The sequence below is a fragment of the Pseudochaenichthys georgianus genome, chromosome 23, assembly GCF_902827115.2.
Source record: "Pseudochaenichthys georgianus chromosome 23, fPseGeo1.2, whole genome shotgun sequence".
Taxonomy (NCBI): Eukaryota; Metazoa; Chordata; class Actinopteri; order Perciformes; family Channichthyidae; genus Pseudochaenichthys; species Pseudochaenichthys georgianus.
The window spans coordinates 18,619,929-18,642,570 of NC_047525.1; the positions used below are offsets into that span (position 1 = coordinate 18,619,929).

The window sequence follows — 22,642 nt, forward strand, 5'->3', positions numbered from 1 at the left end:
TTAAAAAGTACAAATATATACTAACATGTTTCACATCTTGACTAAATAAATAATAAATTCATTGAAAAAGCTGCTGTCAAAATGAACACTTGTCACAATACATTCACATTATAGCCTATCCACTATACAGGATTATTTAAACACACCTTTGCAGAATGCAACAATAATTCACAGGATAAAAAAACAACAGCATGTAAACAACAAAGAAGTATCACTGATCGAAATCATGAGCTATGACTTGTAACTCCATCTGAACAACATGTGATCTCTCTCCCCTCAATAAATCTTATTTAGGGTTTTAACTGGTTATTCACCAAAATATAAAAGTCGTTTAGAGTAATATTTCATGAGAAGAAAGTGGTGTTTGTAAAATTAGATGACAGGATAGCTTTTTGGTTGGCCTTAAAGCAATAGCTAGAATTTTGCCTATTTATTTTCTTGTCTTTCTTCTGCCAGCAACTGTTAGCTTAGCATACAGACTGGAGTCTGCAAACAGCCAGCCTTGCTCTGTCCAAAGGGACCAAAATCTACCATTAAACACATGGAAATAACTCATTTAATTCATACATTGTGTTATATGTGTGTAGGCTAATCTTTACGCAACCTTGAGTCTGAAAAATACAATTAGCTGTTTTAGGGCAGGTTTGAGTGTGCTGAAACACCAGTGACGTACTAGCTAGCTGTTTCAACTCTTTAATCAGTCCTTATCATTACAAATCTCAGTTAATTAACACACCATATGATACGTGTCTAATCTGTGCATAAACTGAAGTGATAAATTACAATTTGCTGGGCACTAATGGCTCGTACCCGCGGTTTATTAGCTAGCTGTTACCCTTATATTTTCAGTGCTTAAACTAAGCTAAGCTAAATTGCTGCCAGTTCCAGCTACATTTCAATCAGGAGAGACTTCATTTGTAGTGAATGAATAGCTTTATTGACATGCACAAATGGATGAGAAATATAGTCTCTGGTGATAAGACCTCATTGTGACATCATAAAGAGTTGGTGAAGCCATAAGTAGAATAGGAAACCTCCATATGGAGCATTTACACTGGTTGTGAATAAGAGAATGTCAAATATATGGATGAGATGAGTAGAAGAATGAGCTCAGTCTGGGCGCTGAATGTGAATATGTCTGGAAGTGAATGTGATGAAAGGGGGACATTTGACAGCTTGGTTGCTGCTAACCATCAATCAATCAATCAATCAATCAATGTTTATTTATATAGTCCAATATCACAAATGTTACATTTGTCTCAGTGGACTTCACAGTTTGTACAGAATATCAGTATGACAATACGACACCCTCTGTCCTTTGACCCTCACATCGTACAAGGAAAAACTTCCGGAGAAAACCCACAGTTTTAAGGGGAAAATGGGAGAAACCTCAGGGAGAGCAGCAGAGGAGGGATCCCTCTCGCAGGACGGACAGACGTGCAATAGATGCCGTGTGTAAATTGAAAAGATAATACATTTGCTAACCTATCAAATCACCATAATATATAACGGTTGTATGTGATGTAGCCAGAAGTGACACAAGAAAGCAAGGCATGGTGACAATTTCATATCACGTGAAAGCTGCTCTAGGCTAGGAAGTGAACTTCCCAAAAACTATTCCTGGAAAAGGGTGTGCAGAAACACATGATGAAACCCTTATTTGTGCAGGTTAATTCTGAGGTTTGTCTGGGACATGAGGAAGCAAGTTGGGAACTGTTTACACAAATGTAATACATGTAGTACTAGCTGATGATGTGTAATAATGTTGCTTCAAACGCGTGAAGATTTTTTAAAATATATGTTCACAATTGTATTATCAAAATCAACATTTATTTCATAGGGCTTTACATTTTTTTTCTTTTATTTATTGTTTTTTATTTACTTCTTTACTTCTTTACTTCATTCCATTGCGAAACAGTATCCACAGAGCCACAACACACACACAAAGCCAGAACAAAAAAACGCATTGTCTTTGAAGGTTTAAATTAAAGGCACTGTTTCTTATAAAATAAACATCATCATCATCACCATCAGTGTCATCGTCGGTAACGTCATTCTCACAATCATTGTTACATAAGATGTCTGGTTATATCATCAGAGCAGTGGGAGTGCTGGTGGAGGTTCGTCAGCTGTTAGAGAGGCAGGTAGTTGGGGGCCAACAAGAGCTCCCTTTTTCCGTAGGTGCCAGATCCCACATTGGTCGGTGCGTAGACGGTGCCAATTGTGTTACTGGAGCGCACCAGGAAGTCTGATAGCCTTTGGGTGACGCAGGTGGCTGTGTTGCATTTTCTCTTCTCTATGCGGTGGCTAAATCAAAGTTATCACAGAAATAATCAGACATCACAATACAGAGAAAATATTTTTTCAGGTAAGGATGCTGGTGGTTTCCATAAATGTTGTTACCTGTCCATGGCTGTGAGCCCCCTCTGCGGCCGTGTACTCACAAACCCGAGGAACGGGTTGGATATCAGCCCGGGAGCTAACCAGCTGTCACTGTCTGGGAGATCACTTTCCTGCTCGCTGGATGAGCTGGGACTGAAGTACCTGCATTACACAGGGAAAAAGGGCCAAACAGTTTTACACTGATAGCTGATCATACCCTCTTCAAAACATCCACTAGTCCCGAGAGCAAGAAGAAAAAGTGGGCACTTAGCTCCTCACCAGTTGCACTTTCCCACACACGGGCACAATTGGCATCCATCTCCAGAGTTATCAATGCCCTGAGGCTCCTCACACAGAGCATTACAGCCCTACTCATCACACAATCTCCATGATATTCAGCTGCTTGTCTACTGACCTCAGATCTGTTATGATCAACACTTCAGCTAAGTGAAAGTCTTTGAACTCTGCTCCTAATCTTAAACCACTAAATGAGTGCACAGCCACATTGTAAATGGACTGCATTTCATAAAGCGCTTTTACATACAGAAGTCAGCATTCACTCATTCACACATATTCATTCAGACAGAGCCTGCCAATGTGCAACCTGGTCAAGGAAAACTTACATTAACACACATTGCCATCAGGAGCAATTTGGGGTTAAGTATTTTGCCCAGGACACATGACCATATTAAATGAGTGCAGGGGCTGGGGATATAATCACTTCCATTTGATGGATGACTACACTACATCCTGAGCGACACCCCCCTGTATGCACTCACCTGTAGCGTGGGGCAGGAGAGACGCAGCCCAGCAACACAAGCAGCATCAGGAGGAGCACAGACATCTTTAAGTGATCCATGTTGTAGGGTGATTACCTGAATCAACACAGCAAGAACAGCACTTGATTCATGGTTACAGAAGGCTATTGAAAACAGAGGAATACATCTTTTGCATGCAATATATAACCAAAAACACCTGGCCAAAAGTCAGGAACAAAGACACCAATTCAATTTTATCATCCGTACAAAATGTAAGAGTTCAAATTACATAGATTTGTGTCATTACAATTAGCACAAAAACAGAATATACAATTAAAATATTTGCTCAATAATTCAGCATTGATTGTACACCAAGCACCTGCAAAAGCTCACCTTAATAGTTATAATTAGGTTGGCAACAAACAATAATTGTTATATGGATTCATCTGTTGATGATTTTCTTTAATAATGTATTAATGTGTTAACATAGGAGAACATTTACAAAACAATTCCCCTCACTATTTTCTCTAAGGCCAAAGCAATATCTTTCAAATGCTTTTTTTTATCCAACCAACAATCTTAAACCAAATTATAATTCATTTATTTAATATAGAAGATCTGATAATGGAAAATTAGAAGTATTGGACATTTTGCATTAAAAAAAGGACTGATCCAAATCAATTTCAAGTCGGAATAGTTATTCTTGTGTTGTGTGCAAATAAAAAAATATATATTATTATTGTATAGATGGCTTTTTGTGATGCTTTCTTTAAAATAATCCCACATTTCTACATCATAATTTTATGGCACATTTCCCTGTTGTGCGACAAGTCCTATTTAAAGTGTCCTTAGAAACAATTTACATTTTCAAATAATAATATACAGTAGTTCAGTTGTTTTGTCAAATTTCAAGAAAGAAAACACAATCCTGAAAGAGGTAGAGATTTCAATTCGAAGAAAACTATTTGTATACAAATAAAAACAACCAATTGGATTTATACACATACTGTATAAAAGCCAAGCTAAGCCTGAGGAAAGACAGAGAACTTACTTTGAGTTGTGGTCAGTACCCAGCAGATCCCAGTCTGTCACTGTAGCAGTCCAGGGTTTGTCGGACTGTCACACAAACCGGCTCCAACAGTTATAGGCTCATCGCTCAAACCACTTGTGACATCAGCTCTGTCCAAATATAGCCTTGCATTTTCATTTATACAGAATAGGGATGACGAAGGGGGCGGAGGGGAAATCTAAGAGGGTCTTCTATATGCCATAAGCACACTCAGTGTGACTCTAATGTACACTCTTAATCTTGTACACACGCAGACAAATGCTCATTTTCACAGTGAACACACACAATCACACACATCTTTGTACGTCAACATCCTCATCATCACCTTCGTCATCAGCCCCCGAGGTGGGACTGACCCACGGTAAACCCACACCAGGAAGAGGAAAGTTGTCTTTCTATTTACCTTGAGACACATAATGAAGTTTTAGGTCACCAAACTCTGGCCCTCCTTCAGCCTCCCTCTGGGCTTCATGGACGATGAATACTAAATATGAATATGAATTATCGTTAATAATTAATGGTGTCTCATTATTTTGATGGGACACGTCACAAACAAAGTACTAATTAATGAAGTGACGGTAAAACTTGTGAGTAGCATTTGACGTGACGTGACCTGCGAAACTGAAAAATGTCCAATTAGCATTCGCTTGATTTGTAAAAGTTAAAAGCAAATATTAATAATATTTAGTAATTATTCTTCGCTTCAAAACTGCTAAAATCATAATTATTTTGTATCAACAATGGGCTAAAATGTGTAATGTTAATGTTGTCATAGTGAACTCCCCACAGATATTTATCACCAACGCATTAAGGCATCTGTTTGTTGTTTTGTTTTTTTACAGTTGTAACTTTACTAATTTGGTTGAGAGGGTCAACCAACATCCTCATTGTCTTTTTTTGTTCTAAATCGCAAACTATTTTAATAAATAAATTGTGCTTCAATGAAAAGGACCTGAACTAGTGATTGAGAAAACAGACTTGCCAGTAAAATGTTTACTAAAGTAATGAATCAAGTAAGAAGCAGGATCATTTTCTCGTAGACTTCCATACAATCAGACTTATTTTTGCAACCAATAGAGTCGCCCTCTGCTGGCTATAAGAGAGATTGCACGCTAAAGGCACTTACACATGAGCTTGACTTCTCAAACCTGGAGGTTGCTGTTATGTAAACTAAGAGGAGCGTTTATCATAGAGTTTATCATGGACTAAGTATTGTCAGGTGGCTAGAAACATTAATCTTACACCACTTCCTGCATGTGTCTACTATGATGGCTAGAGAACGCACGCTTGAAAAACATTATTCCGCTCTATTTTATGTCAAGACCACACAGTGTCATTTCTATGTAAACTAAATGTTTGTCTCATGACTATGACTCAGTCGTGAACAATACAAGTCATTGTATGTAAGATGTGGGGCCAGTTGGACAATATACCATGCGTTTTACACCAACTTCCTGTTTCATGAAATATTGTGCATGAGAAGTGGTATGACTACAACGTAAATTGTCTAAACGTGCCCAAATCTCACATGTATCCTCAGGGTTCATGTCTGAGGAAGTTTTAAGATCAATAAGATGCCTCTCATGTGAGGTAACCACTTGATATACTGTAGGAGCAGTCATAAAAATGCAATTATCAGTGAATGCAAGAAAAATAAATTAAACATTATATTTGAAAGGACCACCTGGACCATGTTTCTGATTATCCCACAGTCTCAGTGGGGAGATGCCACCACAGGCTGCTGGTAAGTGCTGCTGGTTCTCACCACAGCTTGGAGATAACTGAGAAACATAGTGCATTGCTAATGGATATTTAACACCCTGAAACCCATCAAGGTCCCATGAACACCTCCTTGTGTTTCCTGTAACTTTCCCAACTGCAGACAAAAACATGGGGACAAGATAATTGTTCTACTTTAACATGGATTATATAGTTTTCACGTACAGCATAATCAAAGTTGATTGAGTGTACATATTATTTCCAATGCCTGCTAATGCACCATGTCGTCAGCAAACTAATTTAATATCTAATTGACCTATTAAATATTTAACTACTCCAGTGGATTCGAGAAGGGAGTTTAGAAAGGTTAATGTGCATAATCTTGAAATAAATTACATGTATAAAAGTAGAGAAAGTGAGATAAATTAAGGGGTTGGTGTATATGTAGGATTATATGTCTATTTTTAAAGGCTAAAGTCTGGGGAAACGTGTTTCTTGTATCACTCTCCTTTCTTGTCACTTGGATTTCGTTGGCATTTTAGGCAGACATGGGTGGCATCTCAATTTATTTCTCAGGTCACGGAAAGAAAGACATGGATTTGGGCTAGGAAGTAAGAGCTCAGTGTTGCTCTATTAGTATTCCTGCAGGACATGAGAGGGGTCAAGAGTCCCTGGGGAATAATTAGCCGATAGGTAGCCAGTGCCAGAAAAGGTAAAAGTGCTGTAACCTCTGATAATGACTATGCATGTTTATTATTGTCAACTGGGGATGTGTCCACTCTACTTTAATGATAGACACTCAGATGTATGTGCAATACCTGCGTACAAACAGTTTTAGGTAGTAAGTAACAGAATAACCAGATTACATAATCAGATTATAAAAACAGAGATGTTGCGTAATATCTATCAAATATTAGTGACACACGTAGTTAGTTTGTGTCTGATTCATCCACAGACACAAATAAATACATGTTAACGTCATCAACACCTAGCTGTACTGGGGGAAAAAAGGACAGTTAATGAATGACTCCTGGTCATTCATTAACTGCTGGTGGTTTGTTGTTTGTCTGACTAATAACACATTGCTCACATTGATATCTGCTCTAAATTAATTTGCACTAATATGTAGTTCGTCTTCGCTTCACAGAACCTTTTAGCATATTTCAAATAATTGTTCTGCTTTTAATTTACTATGACATACCGTGTGTTTGAATTATTTGATAAAGATGACGTATTATGTTCATTTACAGGTTCATATGTTGTGCCTCTACGATGACACGTTTACCTTCTCTACTGTTCAGAAAGGTCTTCATTTTTCAAGCAGGGGGGGGGAGTGTGTGGGAGAGAAACTCCCTCTGGAGGGAACTTTGGGATTTTAATATTCACAGACCATTTACATGCACAAAATCCCAGTACATAAAAGGCGAAAGCCCCCCAAAACAAAATTGGGCCTCTTTAAGTCACACATTCTGACAAAGGAACATAACTTTCTTTAGCATGTTGGTATTGACATTTATCTCATAAAAAGAAAAACATCCATTTTAGCCAGTATGTTTTCTCTGTGAGGTTTTTCAGTCCAGGCATCATGTGCATTTAGAAGTCAATGTTTTGAGTGTTGTGAGCATGGTATCATTGGTAGCCCATTTCCTCTTCAGGGCTAAGTGTTATAACAGCTCTATACTGTCATAAAAGAGGGCAAAGAAATACTGGTAGCGTAGAAGGTGAAACATCGATTTCCGCTTGAAAATCCAAGTAAACTTTGAGCCTAATTCAAGAAACATATCTAGATCAGTTTCAGTTTGTATGAGACCACACCTCAGTTTTGTGGTCCATCAGTTTCTTTGTTTCTAACTTATTGTCCTCTGTGAATTGGTCCCCCTGTGCTTTATTCTCCACACAAACCTTGTCTCTTAGGTTCTCTTCTGACTCCAGCTGGTGCATCTCTATCGTTACTTCCTCACTTAAAGGAGGAGTGAACTCAACAGTGATGTCTGTCAGGGGTGTGAGCTGTTGCCTCTCCTGGGTGATATTTGTGGAGTTGAGTCTGCCATCGAGCAGCTGTTCCTTTCTGTCACCCTCCTCCAATTCTGTTGTGACTCTTACCCAGAATTTGGGAGCTTGACGTTTTTTTTTGGGCTGATCCACCGTGGTGTTGTACGCTTCTTGAAGTTCAAGATACTTTTTCTTTACAGGTTTCGTTTTCCGTGTCTCTGCTTCTCGCTCTGGTTTCTTAAACTGTCGTCTGAGGAGGACGATGACGGCGATAATGAAGAAGTAGGAAGAACCGCTGAGACACGTGAGCAGACCCAGGAAGATCGTCCTGAAGATAGTGAGAGAAGATGGACTAAATTAAAAGGTAGTAAAGGGAAGAAATATTTATTGCATTGGTATTGAAGAAACAACCATTTGTAAATTAATCCCATTCTATTTCCTTGTTTGGCGTACCTGTACATATTAGAGTCATACAAGCGACATGCTCCCCTGCCCCCACACTTTTTGACCGACCACTTTAGGCAAGTGGAATCAATCAGGGCCCCGAAGTACACAGGTGCAGGAAGTCCACCTACGGAGAAGGTAATGCCCAAAGTGAGAGTCAGAGTGAAATATTCTGTGCTTTTTTCACATTTCCCATCTTAGTTTGACTGCCACACACAAACTAGAAAAACCTTTTATTTGTCAGAGAAGAGATTGATTTTTTCAAAAAATGTACAAATGTTTTTTAATAATAATAATAATAATAATGGATTACATTTTTTAATTAGAGCGCTTTTACAGGTGCTCAAAGCGCTTTACAATTACATATTACACATTAGACATGTAAATGTCAATACTGTGGACATTACCCACAGGAGATTTAAGGAGATAAGTCTGAATTTTAAAGTAAGAAATTCTTAAAAAAATAAATCTTACCCAGAGTCCTTGTTACCAAGGCCTGGATACCCAGCGCAAGGGATTTGAGCTCTGGTGAGATGCATCTGAAATTACAAAACAACACCAAATTGCAGACCATTTACATGCACAGAAATATATATAACACAAAAAACAAACAAATAGCCTAATAGTAAAAGTAAAAATATGCGTATAGTACTGCAATATATAACGTGTTTATTGGTGTATCAGCATTACTAAGAGATGAATTCTGAATTGCACAGTTTAATAGGGTTTGGCTGCTGACGGTGTCTGAATGAAAAATATGAAGCTATAATTAGAAGGCTTACGTAGACTCAAATCATACAAATTATGCAGTAGCACTTATTTCCCCTATTATCATGATTCCCTGCTCTGAAATGGGTGCACCGACCGTATGATGACCATGTAGCCAGGCGTGGCTCCCAGAGAGTTGATGAAGTAGCTGAGGACGGACACAGCCATGTAGGACGTGAAACTCCGGCTGCAGTCTTTAGCATGAGGACACTGACCCAGCCGCACTGACGTGCTGCTGCCGGCCGGGAAGGAGGCGGACACACAGCTGCAGTTGTGAAAGACCTGGGAGAGAGAGACACTGAGATGAAGCGTGATGACTTACTGGAAACCATGTATTTATAATTTGAAGAACAGAAAAATGTATGCAAATAAAATGTATCATACATTTCAGTCACTCTCAAGGGCGATAAAAGGACCTTTGAGCATTTTGTAACAGACATTGCGTGACCTTGGATGGAAACACATTGGATATTTTGCTGAATAAACTGCCTGTTGCTGTTAAGACATACAATAAACTTTTGTAAAAGTGTTTTATAATATCATTAAAATAGGTGAAAAATGGGATAAAGTAAAAAAATGCTGACGTATGGGACCTTACTATTGTCAAACACTTATTAATTTAGGACAATAATAAAATAATATGAGTTTAAAATGTCAAATAAATAGAATATAGTTGGTAACTGAGAAAGTTATATTGTAAGTGGTTTGATAAAGTAAATATTTCACATACGTAGATAGAGGAGAATTAGAGAGGATGAAATGGGAGAGATCTTGGTGTGGCTGCTGAGTTGTTTTTCTGTGGAATTAGTCTTGGGAGATGGCAGTAATACTTTTTTTTTTTAAAGAAGAAAAAGGATAATTTCCCTTTGTGCATCCCTACTGTGTTCTTGCCGTGACCACTGGAGCCAATGCAGCCTGCCATACAGGGAGAAATGTAGGTGATGCCGCTGTCTGAGCACACAGGGTCCCACTCCTCTGCTGAACAGGAACAGTCTCTGTTACACTCTGAGAACAGCATGCTTCTGTCAGATGATATACCCTGCGTCCTGATGGGCAAAGAGGGTTTATATTTTATATATTAGCTGCAAATAAAATCTGAATAGTAACTTGAGGCAGTAAAAATAGTTCCTAGGGTCCATCATTTTGGTTCCTGATCGTCTTTATATACCCTCAGCACTGACCCGTTGTATGAGATGGTGAGCCCAGCCATGGGGATGTTGTCACACTTGGTGCCGAACTGTAGCAGCAGGAGGAGGTAGGCGAGGAAGGAGGTGGCAAAGGACATCTGAGCTCCTGACACCAGGCTCAGTTTATACCGCTTCATCAGCAGCCCTCCCAGGAAGATCCCTAAAGCCACCGCCGGCAGGTTCAACACACCTAGAAGAAAAACCACACTGGACACTGGTTTCCCTTATCCACTGAATGTAGTTCTGTTCTACTTCTGTGCTGCTTGGTTCAAACTATTTGTTTAACTTTGTAAACAACTTAAGAAACAGTGTGCTTTTCCACAGACCAAACCAGAGCCACTTCATGACGTCACCGGTTATGTTGATGCTTTTCTTAGCAAGTGTTAATATCCCACACGACTACAACAATGACGGATCAACAATGTTCCTGTTGCTCCTTTTCTTACAAAGCCAGATTGAATCAAACAATGACTCCTGCAATGTTTTACTCTTCTCCAGAGTGGTGTGGAGCCTCCTAAAGAAGCAAGTCTCTTCATATCAGACTCTTGAACTTTATCTAAAGACACTAGCCAGGTTTTCATCCAAATGTATAATTTATTTTTATTCGGCACATTAATTGTTTTTCAAACCCACCAGTATGCGATTTTAAGAGATGTGCATTGAGGTGAGCAGTAGGTGGTGCCATTTGTCAAGTCGGATTTCAAAAGAAGATATTTTGAAAGAGTCTGACTCAAACGGTGAAAAACAATGTATTGACTGGATCTGGAAACAATTATTCATGTCATTAGCAGAGCAACAATCTTTAGTGGTGGCATTATTTGTTTGCTACAGCTGTTCCTTGCACTTTGTCATGATTTGCTTTTGTCAAAACAACAACTTCTCCAACTGCTCCACTTGTTACTGTTAGACTACACTTTAGCATTTACTGCTAACCCATAAATCTTATGTTTGACATTAATCAGCAAAAATCCCTTGTGGGAAGAGCAGAGATGTACATATGAGAGTTTATCTACAGATAGCATCTAAATATACACATTTTCTTTTTGTTTTACCTATGAGGAAGTTGGCTCTGGAGGCAGACTGTCCAAACTGCTGTTCCATGTATTTGGCCTTGAAGGTGAACAGGCCAATGAAGGAGTTGAACTTCAGGATGCTCCCACAAAGGAGCAGGAAGTAGGCAGGAGTTCCCAACAGGCGCTTCAGCGAGGGGAGAAACCCTGTTGAAATACATATTTTAAAAAACACAAGCAAAGACCATATACCTGCACACATACTACCATTCTGAAGAATACCAATTTGAAATGTAGTATTAAAAGTATACAAGAATTCTCTCAACCTTTGGCGATGTCAGTCAGCTTGATGGCGTGATTGTTGTTGGAGGCATCCTTTGTCACCTCTATTGTCTCACGTGAGGAAGTCAGCTTGCCTTTATCTCCCTCCTGCTTCGGCAGCATGCGGGGCAGGAACCAGAAGGGAATGCTGGAGAGGAGCAGGAGGACGGAGGACACCATGAAGCCCAACCACCAGGCCCCCACCCAGCGGGCATCTTTAGGGGTGATGGTCACACTTTCTGGGTGCCAGAAAAGAGCATTTGAGTGAGCAGGAGCAGGAAGTTTAATTCTTTACTTCTTACAAATGACTTACTAGTTAGTTACTTTCCTTGGGTGAAGTGAAAATAGTGGAAACCCAATTTTATTTCAGGGGTAGGATACTTGTCACACTTGTTAGGTGGACTGATTGTCTTTGTTTGACAAATAAATTAGTTCAAAGAGACACTCACTAATCTGTTCTGACAAACCAAAGAAACTAACTTATAATTCAAATTATGAATTTTAGACAACAACTTTCTTAGCATAAACCAAGTTCAGACTTTCTACACGCTTTGCTAGGTGGCTAACTAGCTTAGCAAATGGTAAACATTTACGCATTTTAAGGAAATACATATTGAACGAAAGCCGCACTCGCAAGACACATTCAACAAAAAAATATCCTACACCAAATCTGATTACCTGTTTAAAAATACAACAATTATTCTAAATCTGGCAATAGGCTACTGAAATGAGGAATAACCATTGCAGATTTAGTTAGCGGTGGCTAGCTAATCAAGCTAATATTAGCATTTAGAGTGGAAGCTAACTATAACTGATGATACATGCAAAGCAAATGCATTACACTTACCCATATCAACATAGCCAATGTCAACATACAGTTTGGCACAGTAGGAGCCCAGGAGGAAACCAAACATGGGGCCCAGGAGAGTTATGGTCTGAAGACAAGCTGTGTTTAAAGGATGCACATGATTAGGAAACAACTTCAAACTATGTGAAGGTGTAAAGAAATGGACATATTTTATCACCATTTCAAACCCCAATTGAAAATCAAGATGAAGATGTATTTCTTACCTATATAGAAGGGTGAGTTCTCTGCTTTAGCAAAGTCGTCGATGTAAGAGATGCCTAAAGGGGTAACCGGGGTTTCTCCGATCCCCCGCAGAGCGTTCCCCAGAAACACATAGATCCACATGTGGGAACCAGACTCTCTCACACAGGCTTCATGAAGACACAATAAGAAAGCATTATATGAATTATGTCACAAAGATGGTTTTTGAGATTTTGCATGGCAAAAAAAACATCATTGCTGTGAATGTGTGTGTGTATGTGTGTGTATTTACAAGAACTTTTGACAGATTGTCATGATATTTTTGCTTCTAAAAGAAGACTTTGGTGTACGTGTATCCAAAGCTCTTGTGTTATTGAGAAAATCAAATACAATGAAATTCAATATCTGTGTGTGGCTTTAAGCTTGTGTAGCACTGCATTGTATGTGATTTTCATATTCCATATATATCTATTCTATTGTGTTCCTTTGTAAATACTTCTGAACAGGATCAGTACGTTGCCGTCTGTGGGTTTATGATCTGCTATTGTTAATAGAAGAATGAATCATGATTCAACAATAGAAAGACTAAAGCAACATCTCAGCTGCAGCCCATCTCAGAGAAAATAGAATCGAGTAGAATAGGAGAAGTTACTCAAAATATACAACAAAATACAATAACAAAATACGTATCCTAGATTTCTTTATTTCCATAAATAGGACAGATGTCTGCCTTTTGAATGATGCTATGAGACCTGATAGCCCAACATATTATTTTTCTGTTTCTCTTTCCAGCATTCAGCATGACGGCATATGAGGGCCTTTGTTGGTAGGAAAACATATTACAGTACAATATAAAAACAAGTTTACAATCGCACATCAAGAAGGAACATTGAAAACACAGACTTTTTCTGAAATTAAAGGGGTAAATAGGTCAAAGAAAACCCACTATTTTGAGAGGAACTTAATCATTTTTAAAGTGTACCATTTCAGAAAATATATATTTTTTTGTCATACATTTAGTTTTTTTCCATTATTATACTCGGCCTCGCCTCCAAAATTATCACTATTTATTTTTTAACCTACGATGGCGTTTATTCGGCTGGTTTTCAGCTCTTATTTGCATTGCCCCTTGCAGTCCACATCCAATGGATCAGTGCAGTGACTATGTGCAGTATGTAGACGGCACAGGAAGTGAGTGGCTTTGAAGGTCAGAGCAGGATCAGTGCATTCCATGGATGGTTGAAAGAAAGCCAGTGAGTTGCAAAGGTTTTCTAACCAGGTTTCATGTTAAGGCCGTCTCTGTGTTCCTGCTACTGTTCTGGTTTCTTGTTCAATGACGATAGCAGCGGCAACTAGTATAGCTTAATTTCTCCATTCAACACATCCACCTCAGCAGCTCTCTCCACAGCATATTCCTTCTCCAATACACCCAGACCCACTGGCAGAGGAGGTGGCACTGGTCTCCTGCTCTCTCCCAAATGGAGCTTTTCCCTCTTCAAGCTACCTAACTTCACTCCTTCCACCTTTGAATTCCATGCCGTCACAGTAACCCATCCTATACAATTAACCATTGTTGTTCTCTTCCGTCCACCAGGCGCCTTGGGGGACTTCTTGGAGGAATTAGATAATCTCCTCTCACACATCCCTGAAACTGGTCCTCCCGCTGTACTTCTCGGAGACTTCAACCTCCAGACGGGGAAGATAGACTAACATCTCTGTTAACCGCCTTTGCTTTCTCACTGTCTCCGTCCCCACCAACTCATAAAGGTGGCAATGTGCTTGATCTCATATTCTCAAGGAACTGCACTACTTCTAACCTCTCTGTAAACCCGCTCCACACATCTGATCACTTCTGATTTCATTCTCTCTACCCCTTTCCAAACATAACAAACTAATCTCTTCTCATCCTGCACCTGTCCGCCGTAACCTCCGTTCCCTCTCCCCCTCTACCTTTGCCTCCTCGGTGCTCTCAGCCCTCCCTTCCTCTGACTCGTTCCAACTCCTGCCTCCAAACTCTGCTGCAGAAACTCTCCTCTCTACTCTCTCATCCTCTCTGGACTCTCTCTGTCCTCTCACATCTCGGCAGGCTCGTCAGTCCCCTCCTGCTCCCTGGCTAAATGACGCACTGCGTGCTAATAGAACCGTCCTTAGGGCAGCAGAGCGGAAACGGTGGAAATCCAAACACCGCGACGACCTCCTAACCTATCAGGCTCTCCTCTTTCTCTGCTTCGATCTCTCAGGCAAAAAGCACTTTCCAAGATCCAATCTTCCTATTCCAATCCTAAAAAAACTATTTCCCATCTTCTCCACCCTCTTGGACCCTCCCAAAGCCCCTTCTTCCTCCTCCCTTCTGTCAAGTGCCTTTGTTAACCACTTTGAAAAAAGGTTGATGATATTCACTCTTCTTTTTCTGACTCCCCTTTACTCACTGCTGGGTCACCAGACCCTCCTTCCACCCGCACACTAACCTCCTTTTCCCCTCTCTCGCCAAGTGAGGTTCTTACCCTCATTACCTCTGCCCGCCCTACCACCTGTCCTCTGGACCCTATCCCTTCAAACCTCTTTCAGACTATCGCTCCTGATATTCTACCGTTTCTCACCCATTTCATCAACACTTCTCTAACTTCTGGTCACTTTCCAAACAGTCTCAAGGAGGCAAGAGTAAACCCTCTCCTAAAGAAACCCACTCTCAACCCGTCTGATGTTATAAACTACAGGCCTGTCTCTCTCCTCCCGTTCCTGTCTAAAACACTTGAACGCGCTGTCTTTAGACAACTCTCCTGTTATCTCCATCAGAACAACCTTCTGGATCCGCACCAGTCTGGTTTCAAGGCAGGTCACTCCACAGAAACTGCTCTCATTGCTGTCACTGAGGAACTGCACACTGCCAAAGCAGCATCCCTCTCCTCTGTCATCATCCTTTTGGACCCGTCTGCTGCATTCGACACGGTGAACCATCAGATCCTCCTTCGCACTCTCCAAGAACTTGGAGTTTCAGGCTCTGCACTTTCCCTCATCACCTCATACCTCAAAGACCGTACCTACAGGGTAACTTGGAGAGGGTCCGAGTCCGACCCTTGTCAATTAACTACAGGGGTCTCTCAGGGCTCTGTTCTTGGTCCCCTCCTCTTCTCCCTGTACACAAACTCGCTCGGATCTGTCATTAGCCCGCATGGTTTTTCATACCACTGCTACGCTGACAACACCCAATTAATTCTGTCCTTTCCCCGCTCAGAAACCCAGGTCGTCGCACGCATCTCTGCTTGTCTAGCTGACATCTCTCAGTGGATGTCCGCTCATCACCTCAAGCTCAACTTTGACAAGACTGAACTGCTTTTCCTTCCGGGAATAGATTGTCCCACTCTTGACCTGACTATCAACATCGGCACCTCTGTTGTTTCCCCGACCCAGACTGCAAGGAATCTGGGTGTGACCCTAGATAACAACCTGTCCTTCACTGCAAACATCGCTGCTACAACCCGTTGCTGCAGATACACGCTTTACAACATCAGGAAGATACGTCCCCAGCTGACCCAGAAAGCGACGCAGCTTCTGGTCCAGGCTCTCGTCACCTCACGCCTAGACTACTGCAACTCCCTCCTGGCTGGTCTACCTGCATGTGCCATCCGACCTCTGCAGCTCATCCAGAATACAGCGGCTCGTCTGGTCTTCAACCTTCCTAAATGTTCCCACACCACTCCGCTCCTCCGCTCCCTCCACTGGCTTCCAGTAACTGCTAGAATCCACTTCAAGACACTGGTACTTGCGTACCATGCTGCGAATGGATCTGGCCCTTCCTACATCCAGAGGAGGAGGGACACAGAACTAGGGCCAACAGGGTGGGTGGAGGGGGTCTGGAGGACGGGCTTGGGCTGACAGCCCAGGGGCACAGCGGAGGACCCGGAAGGGGTCTCGGGTGGATGGCCCGGGGGCAAGGCAGAGTTTGAAAAGGGGGTTATGGAGGGGTGAAGGCAGTGGCAGGAAGAGTCAGGGGGCAGGGCTCGAGAGCGAAGACGGCGGCTCTCAGGGGGCTGGGCTCGAGGGCGAAGACGGCGGCTCTCAGGGGGCCGGGCTCTCGGGGGGCCGGGCTCGAGGTTGGCAGGACCCCCGGCAGGAGAGTAGTCGGCGGGGCCTCCAACGGCACAGGACAAAGGGTTGGCAGGACCCCCGGCAGGAGAGTAGTTGGCAGGACCTCCAACGAGACAGGACAAGGAGCTGGCAGGACCCCCGGCAGGAGAGTAGACGGCAGGACCTCCAACGGGACAGGACAAAGGGTTGGCAGGACCCCCGGCAGGAGAGTAGTCGGCGGGACCTCCAACGAGACAGGACAAGGAGCTGGCAGGACCCCTGGCAGGAGAGTAGACGGCGGGACCTCCAACGGGACAGACATACGATTGGTAGGACCCCCGGCAGAGGAGTAGTCGACGGGGCCTCCAACGGGACAGGACATGGAGTTGGCAGGACCCCCAGCGGAACCTCCAACGGACCAGGACATTGGGTAGGGACTTGAGACGTGACTCGAGAGGGGAACTAGAGAGGGAACTCCAGAGGGGACTAGAGGAGAGACTAGAGGAGGAACTAGAGGAGGGACTAGAGGAGGAACTAGAGAAGGGAACTCGAGAGGGGACTTGAGAGGGGAACTAGAGAGGGGACTCGAGGAGGGACTAGAGAGGGGACTAGAGGAGGGACTAGAGGAGGGACTAAAGCAGGGACTAGAGGAGGGAACTCGAGAGGGAACTTGCGAGGGGGACTCGAGGAGGGACTAGAGAGGGGACTAGAGGAGGGACTAAAGGAGGGACTAGAGCAGGGACTAAAGGAGGGACTAGAGGAGGGACTAGAGGAGGGAACTCGAGAGGGAACTCGAGAGGGGACTCGAGAAGTGACTAGAGGAGGGACTAGAGATGGGACTAGGGAATTGACTAGAGAGGGGACCCGAGATGGGACTTGAGAGGAAACTGGAGATGGGACTAGAGAAGTGACCTGAGGAGGGACTAGGGAAGGGACTTGGGAAGGGACTAGAGATGGTACTAGGGAATTGACTAGAGGAGGGACTTGAGTAGGGACTAGAGATGGAACTCAAGAGGTGACTCGAGAAGGGACTTGAGAGGGGACTCGAGAGGGGACTCGAGAGGGAACTGGAGAGGGGACTAGAGGAGGGACTAGGGAAGGGACTTGGGAAGGGACTTGGGAAGGGACTTGGGAAGGGACTAGAGGGGGAACTCGAGAAGAGACTAGAGAGGGAACCAGAGAAGGGACTATGGCAGCTGGGGCAAGAGCTGGGTCTGGAACCATGGCTGCGGGGGCCGGAATTGAAGCCAGAATCATGGCTGTAAGGTCCGGTTCTGGAGCCGGAAACATGGCTGTAAGGTCCGGTTCTGGAGCCGGAAACATGGCTGTAAGGTCCGGTTCTGGAACCGGAAACATGGCTGAATGGGCCGGCTCTGTAGCCGGAATTGAAGCCAGAATCATGGCTGTAAGGTCCGGTTCTGAAGCTGGAAACATGGCTGTAAGGTCCGGTTCTGAAGCCGGAAACATGGCTGTATGGGCCGGCTCTGGAGCCGAAACCATGGCTGCTGGGGCACGGGATGGAATCCTGGCCCTGCGTTTCCTACAGGCCCCTTGGAGACACCGTGGACCTCTACCAGTACAGAAGTCAGACCCCAGGAAAGGGTTAGAGGCTTGAGAAAAGTTTCCAGGACCACTGGTAAAAAGTTGTAGCCACTCAGGCAACAAACTCCTGAGCAACCTCCTGGCGTGCCTCCTTCAAAGCAGCCACTATACCCCGTATAGATGAGGCGTCATTCCACGTATACAAATTTTACTCCAGAGAGCACCCAAGACGGTCCGCCTGAAGCATCAAAAAAGCTGAATCCGCTGGGTCCATATTTGGTCGGTTCATAATGTTATGGTGTGTGCAGGAAGCAGGACCCAAATGCAGATTAATGTGACAAAAAATAGCTCCTTTATTACAAGTCTAACTATTAACAAACACAGAACAGAACACTCACCGCAGACCACATCAATACACAAGACGAACCGACAAAGACAGACAGAAAAACCAGAACTTAAATACACACAAGACTAATCACACAAACAAGACACAGGTGAGGAGGGAGGAGAAAACACAGGGGCCACAGGTGAACACAATCGGGTAATCAGACACACCAGGGAAACTAACGACAGAAAACCACAGACAGATCTAGACAAGACACCAACACAGACAGATCTTAACAGTAATGTAGAGGTTTGCCATATAGTGTTCATAAACACATCCATGTGACCATTAGGTTGTAATTCAGCAATCTTACCTTTGTCGTCTCCTTTAGAACGAATCTGAATTTCAGGTACCTCTGTTGCCAATGGATCCGCACAGGTAGCAATTCTTACACTATCATTGTGGAAAACCTGAATGGCTGTGTTGTATGTGTAGCTGTGAAACAATGAGATATAAAACAGGATTCAAAGGTATTTTTTCACCAAGTTTTGTTTTGCTAAAAAGTAGGCTGTTGGCATTTACCGTCCCATGAAGAAGTGTGTCAGGCCGGTGAGAAAGGACCCTACAGCCATGATGAAACAGCCCACAGCGATTAGTCTGGGCCGATGTAGCTTGGCCCCAAAATAGCTGACGGCAGCGAGAAACAGCAAGTTGCCTACCTCCAAGAAACAGGAACCAAGAGCACATTTCGAGAATCATGAGCTAAAGTATCTATCTGAAAGAAGAGTCAGGAATGTAAGAGATCAGATGCTCAAAAGATGAAGGGTTAAATCAGAAGATAGACTGACCCATCTCAAAACTCCCATCTATGAGTCCAACGTGCGTGCTGGAGAGGTCGAAACGTCGCTCGATCTGAGTGAGGGAGCTCTTCATGTATGTTCCTGTCAGAGCCTTGGAGAAGCAGGCGAAGGATAATGCCACAATAAACCACTGGAAAACACAAGTCATCAAAAAAGTCCATTATTACACATTTTTAATCAAGCTGTGAATAAAACGTTTTCTGTCAATATCAAATACATATTAAGCTTTCATGCTACATCTACTTTCATTTTCCTAATGTTAATGCTATGCTACTCCAGGTAAACAATCAACTAATGTGTTTAAACCTATATATATATATATATATATACATAGTTATCATAAGTCTAATTATTATAGCCACTTTAACAAAAGTCAACAAACTAAAACAGCTTAATAGTTTCTTCCTTCTTCATAACAGCCTCCAGAGGCTTTACTCTCTGTGTGGGCACCCTGGAGTCGCTTTATTATAAGTTAATTCCCATCTGGGATTACTGAAATTCTCCTGTATGTTTTGCTGAAATGTATTATGTTGTACAGAGGTTTTCACTTCCAGTGTAAGCCTGATTTGGCTTGGTCTGTGAATTCTCTTAAAAACCTTGGGTAGATCTCATAAAACAGTGTGTATATTTCAATGTTTTTGGCTGAGTTTTGTTGATAGGGATTCTAAAAAGTTGCCTTTCAGCTTTACATCTACTGAGCTAAGAAGAATGAAAAAGTATGGAGTCAAATTATTGATGTGTTTTGGGAGAAATGCTTCATTCATGCTGATGTAGTGCTGCAATCAGGCAATGCTGATCTCAGGACTGATACTGAAGTGTTTGACAGAAGTTAATATGCTGAGAGACAAATGTGGCCTGGCAAGATTTTTGAAAACATCATCGAGATCATCTCTTGGCTTGATTTTAGGTACTTTTTGGGGAAGCTTATCCCTTAAAATACTCAAATGACCATGATGATGATGTGTCTCAGATTGTAAGCATTGATCCATCCATCTTTCCACTATTTATACAACTGTTTTGGACATTAACTGAGGTTTGAATGCTCAAAATAACAAACACATGGTGTTTCGTTTTTCACTTGTGGTTTCCTGTTGATGTATTTATGTATTGTCTTGTGTTTTTTGTACCTGCATGTGCCTACATCTCTGTTTTCTATGTTTTACCTGGCTGCAGAACAAATATCCCTTTCTGCTTTTCTGCTTTTGATAGCTTCAGTACCTTGAGAGTGGAGATGCCAGGGCGTTTCCTGGTCTTCTGATCAGCGTCACACAGAGCCTGCTGGCTGGCCATCTGACCTAGGTCATCTCCTGCTTCCTCCATCTACAATCAATGCTTGGCAGACCTCTGCTGGCCACTGCAGTGCAAACAATAGATAGATCAAAGAAAAGTAGGTCAAAAGTGTCTTCACTCATTCATTTACCCATTTTGTAACTGCTTATGTTACATCTAGTAGCAAAGTTGAGGGTAGAACTAAAATAATAGTTTAACATTTTGGGGGAAAAAGCTAGTTTTCTTCTCTGACTGAGAGTTGCAGGTTAACGTTATCAATAATCTCATTAGACTCTTAAACATTAGAACGAATATTTCCCAAAATGTCATACTTTTACACACTCATTACATACAACTCTGGTATAATTAGATATATTTGTGGTTCACATCATAATAAAGAGTATCAAATACTTTAACAATCTTTTTCTATCAGTAATCGATTGCATACTAATGTATCAAAGCTAGAAATATTCTGTCAAAGATTGTCACAAGGGCGCCTTAAAATGACAATGTAATATTTAAAAAAGAAAGTTTAAAAAATACTTATTATTATTATTTACTTCAATTAGGAGTGTATGATATTAAAATGCATCTCTGAATCAGCAAAGTGAAAACAGAGCAGCTGTACCATACCTGAGTAAACCAAAACGTCTTCTCTCAGCTCAGTAAACGTCAGGAGCTGCGGGTTGAATCCATGTCAGAGAGGGAAAATGGTGTCGAACTGATTCCTCTTGTTGAACAAGTGAGAAGGCAGGAAACCTGTAATAAAGTACCACAACTAACCAGGAGGGGTTTCACTTCACAACTGCAGTAATCCCCCTCAGGTTTAGCCTAGTTTTTAATACTCCCGTCTGATCTTAGACAGAGAGCCCTTATCAGAATAATTCAAATTTCAAATTTCAGATAACAAATCACTGCAAGGCAACTACTGAGGAAGTTTGATAAAATAGCTAGTGCATCTCCAGGCCGGAGTCTCCTCTTCTTCTTCTGCTCTTCCTCTTGAAGCAGCCATGTGTCTAGCCAAACTGCCCTATTCTCCTGTGTGAGGGCAGAGCAGCTAGTGAAACCAGCGGGACAAAAGGCCTCTCACATTTTTATTCCACACACATGCCAACCAGTCCAGGAGGGGGACACCAACAAGACAACCCTGTCTCCTAAAAATTACGTTCCCACAGAACTGAACTGCATTCTCAATTACGTTTAGCTAGAAACATTTTCTCCCACGTTACGTTTGTTATGAACGTATCTCAAATACGTTTATTTTCTACATATCTTCTAGAAACGTATTTTCTCCCACGTTACGTTTGTTATGAACGTATCTCAAATACGTTTATTTTCTACATATCTTCTAGAAACGTATTTTCTCCCACATTACGTTCGTATCTCAAATACGTTTATTTTCTACATATCTTCTAGAAGCATATTTTCTTCCACGTTACGTTAGTTATGAATGTATCTTAAATACGTTTATTTTCAACATATCTTTGCCATTTATTGTCTTGCTTATAATAATGATAATAGTTATTTATAAATATCATTTTAGAGCACACCTTTGAAATCGAGAATCGGGCTCGATATATGGTTAAATTAAAATCAGTAGGCGAGGCTGTAATTTCGCCAGCTGTTACTCTCATGAGCGAGGCAGAACATAATAGTTTTAACATGCCAAAAAGCTGCGGTGTCGTTTATTGCACCTCAAACATTAAAACAAATCCAGAGTTACGTGTTTCTGTACTTCCTCTAAGAAGAAAGGACAGTAACAGAAGAGCTCTGTGGCTTCAGGCTTGATCGCCGTTCAAATGACAGCGCTGGTTTCCCCAAAAGTGGGCGGGGCTGTAAAGTGAAGTAGATTTACTCTCATCTATTATTCAAAACCATTC

General features: G+C 42.0%; 2 protein-coding genes across 3 annotated transcripts; both read right to left on the minus strand.

Annotated features, from left to right (window-relative positions):
• Nucleotides 1-996: 996 nt before the first annotated feature.
• LOC117439319 (islet amyloid polypeptide) lies at nucleotides 997-4,244 on the minus strand. The gene is made up of 4 exons (XM_034075216.2): nucleotides 4,192-4,244; nucleotides 3,162-3,257; nucleotides 2,404-2,544; nucleotides 997-2,307 (listed from the first exon to the last, which is right to left on the minus strand). Exons 2-4 carry the CDS (start codon nucleotides 3,239-3,241, stop codon nucleotides 2,133-2,135), a joined length of 396 nt encoding a protein of 131 aa, XP_033931107.1. The 5' UTR covers nucleotides 3,242-3,257; nucleotides 4,192-4,244; the 3' UTR covers nucleotides 997-2,132.
• A 2,348-nt stretch (nucleotides 4,245-6,592) lies between these two features.
• LOC117439373 (solute carrier organic anion transporter family member 1C1-like) lies at nucleotides 6,593-21,487 on the minus strand. Of its 2 annotated transcripts, none has more exons than XM_071201804.1 (15): nucleotides 21,396-21,487; nucleotides 20,712-20,847; nucleotides 19,482-19,584; nucleotides 19,216-19,348; nucleotides 19,007-19,128; nucleotides 12,722-12,868; nucleotides 12,498-12,596; nucleotides 11,656-11,889; nucleotides 11,372-11,536; nucleotides 10,314-10,509; nucleotides 10,013-10,178; nucleotides 9,230-9,414; nucleotides 8,839-8,903; nucleotides 8,374-8,491; nucleotides 6,593-8,248 (listed from the first exon to the last, which is right to left on the minus strand). In XM_071201804.1, the coding sequence occupies exons 2-15, from the start codon at nucleotides 20,811-20,813 to the stop codon at nucleotides 7,723-7,725; spliced, it is 2,361 nt and encodes a 786-aa protein (XP_071057905.1). In that variant the 5' UTR covers nucleotides 20,814-20,847; nucleotides 21,396-21,487; the 3' UTR covers nucleotides 6,593-7,722. The 2 variants fall into 2 exon arrangements, with proteins under 2 accessions (XP_071057905.1, XP_033931174.1); XM_034075283.2 differs by having other exon boundaries at nucleotides 6,594-8,248; nucleotides 19,482-19,623.
• Nucleotides 21,488-22,642: the final 1,155 nt, after the last annotated feature.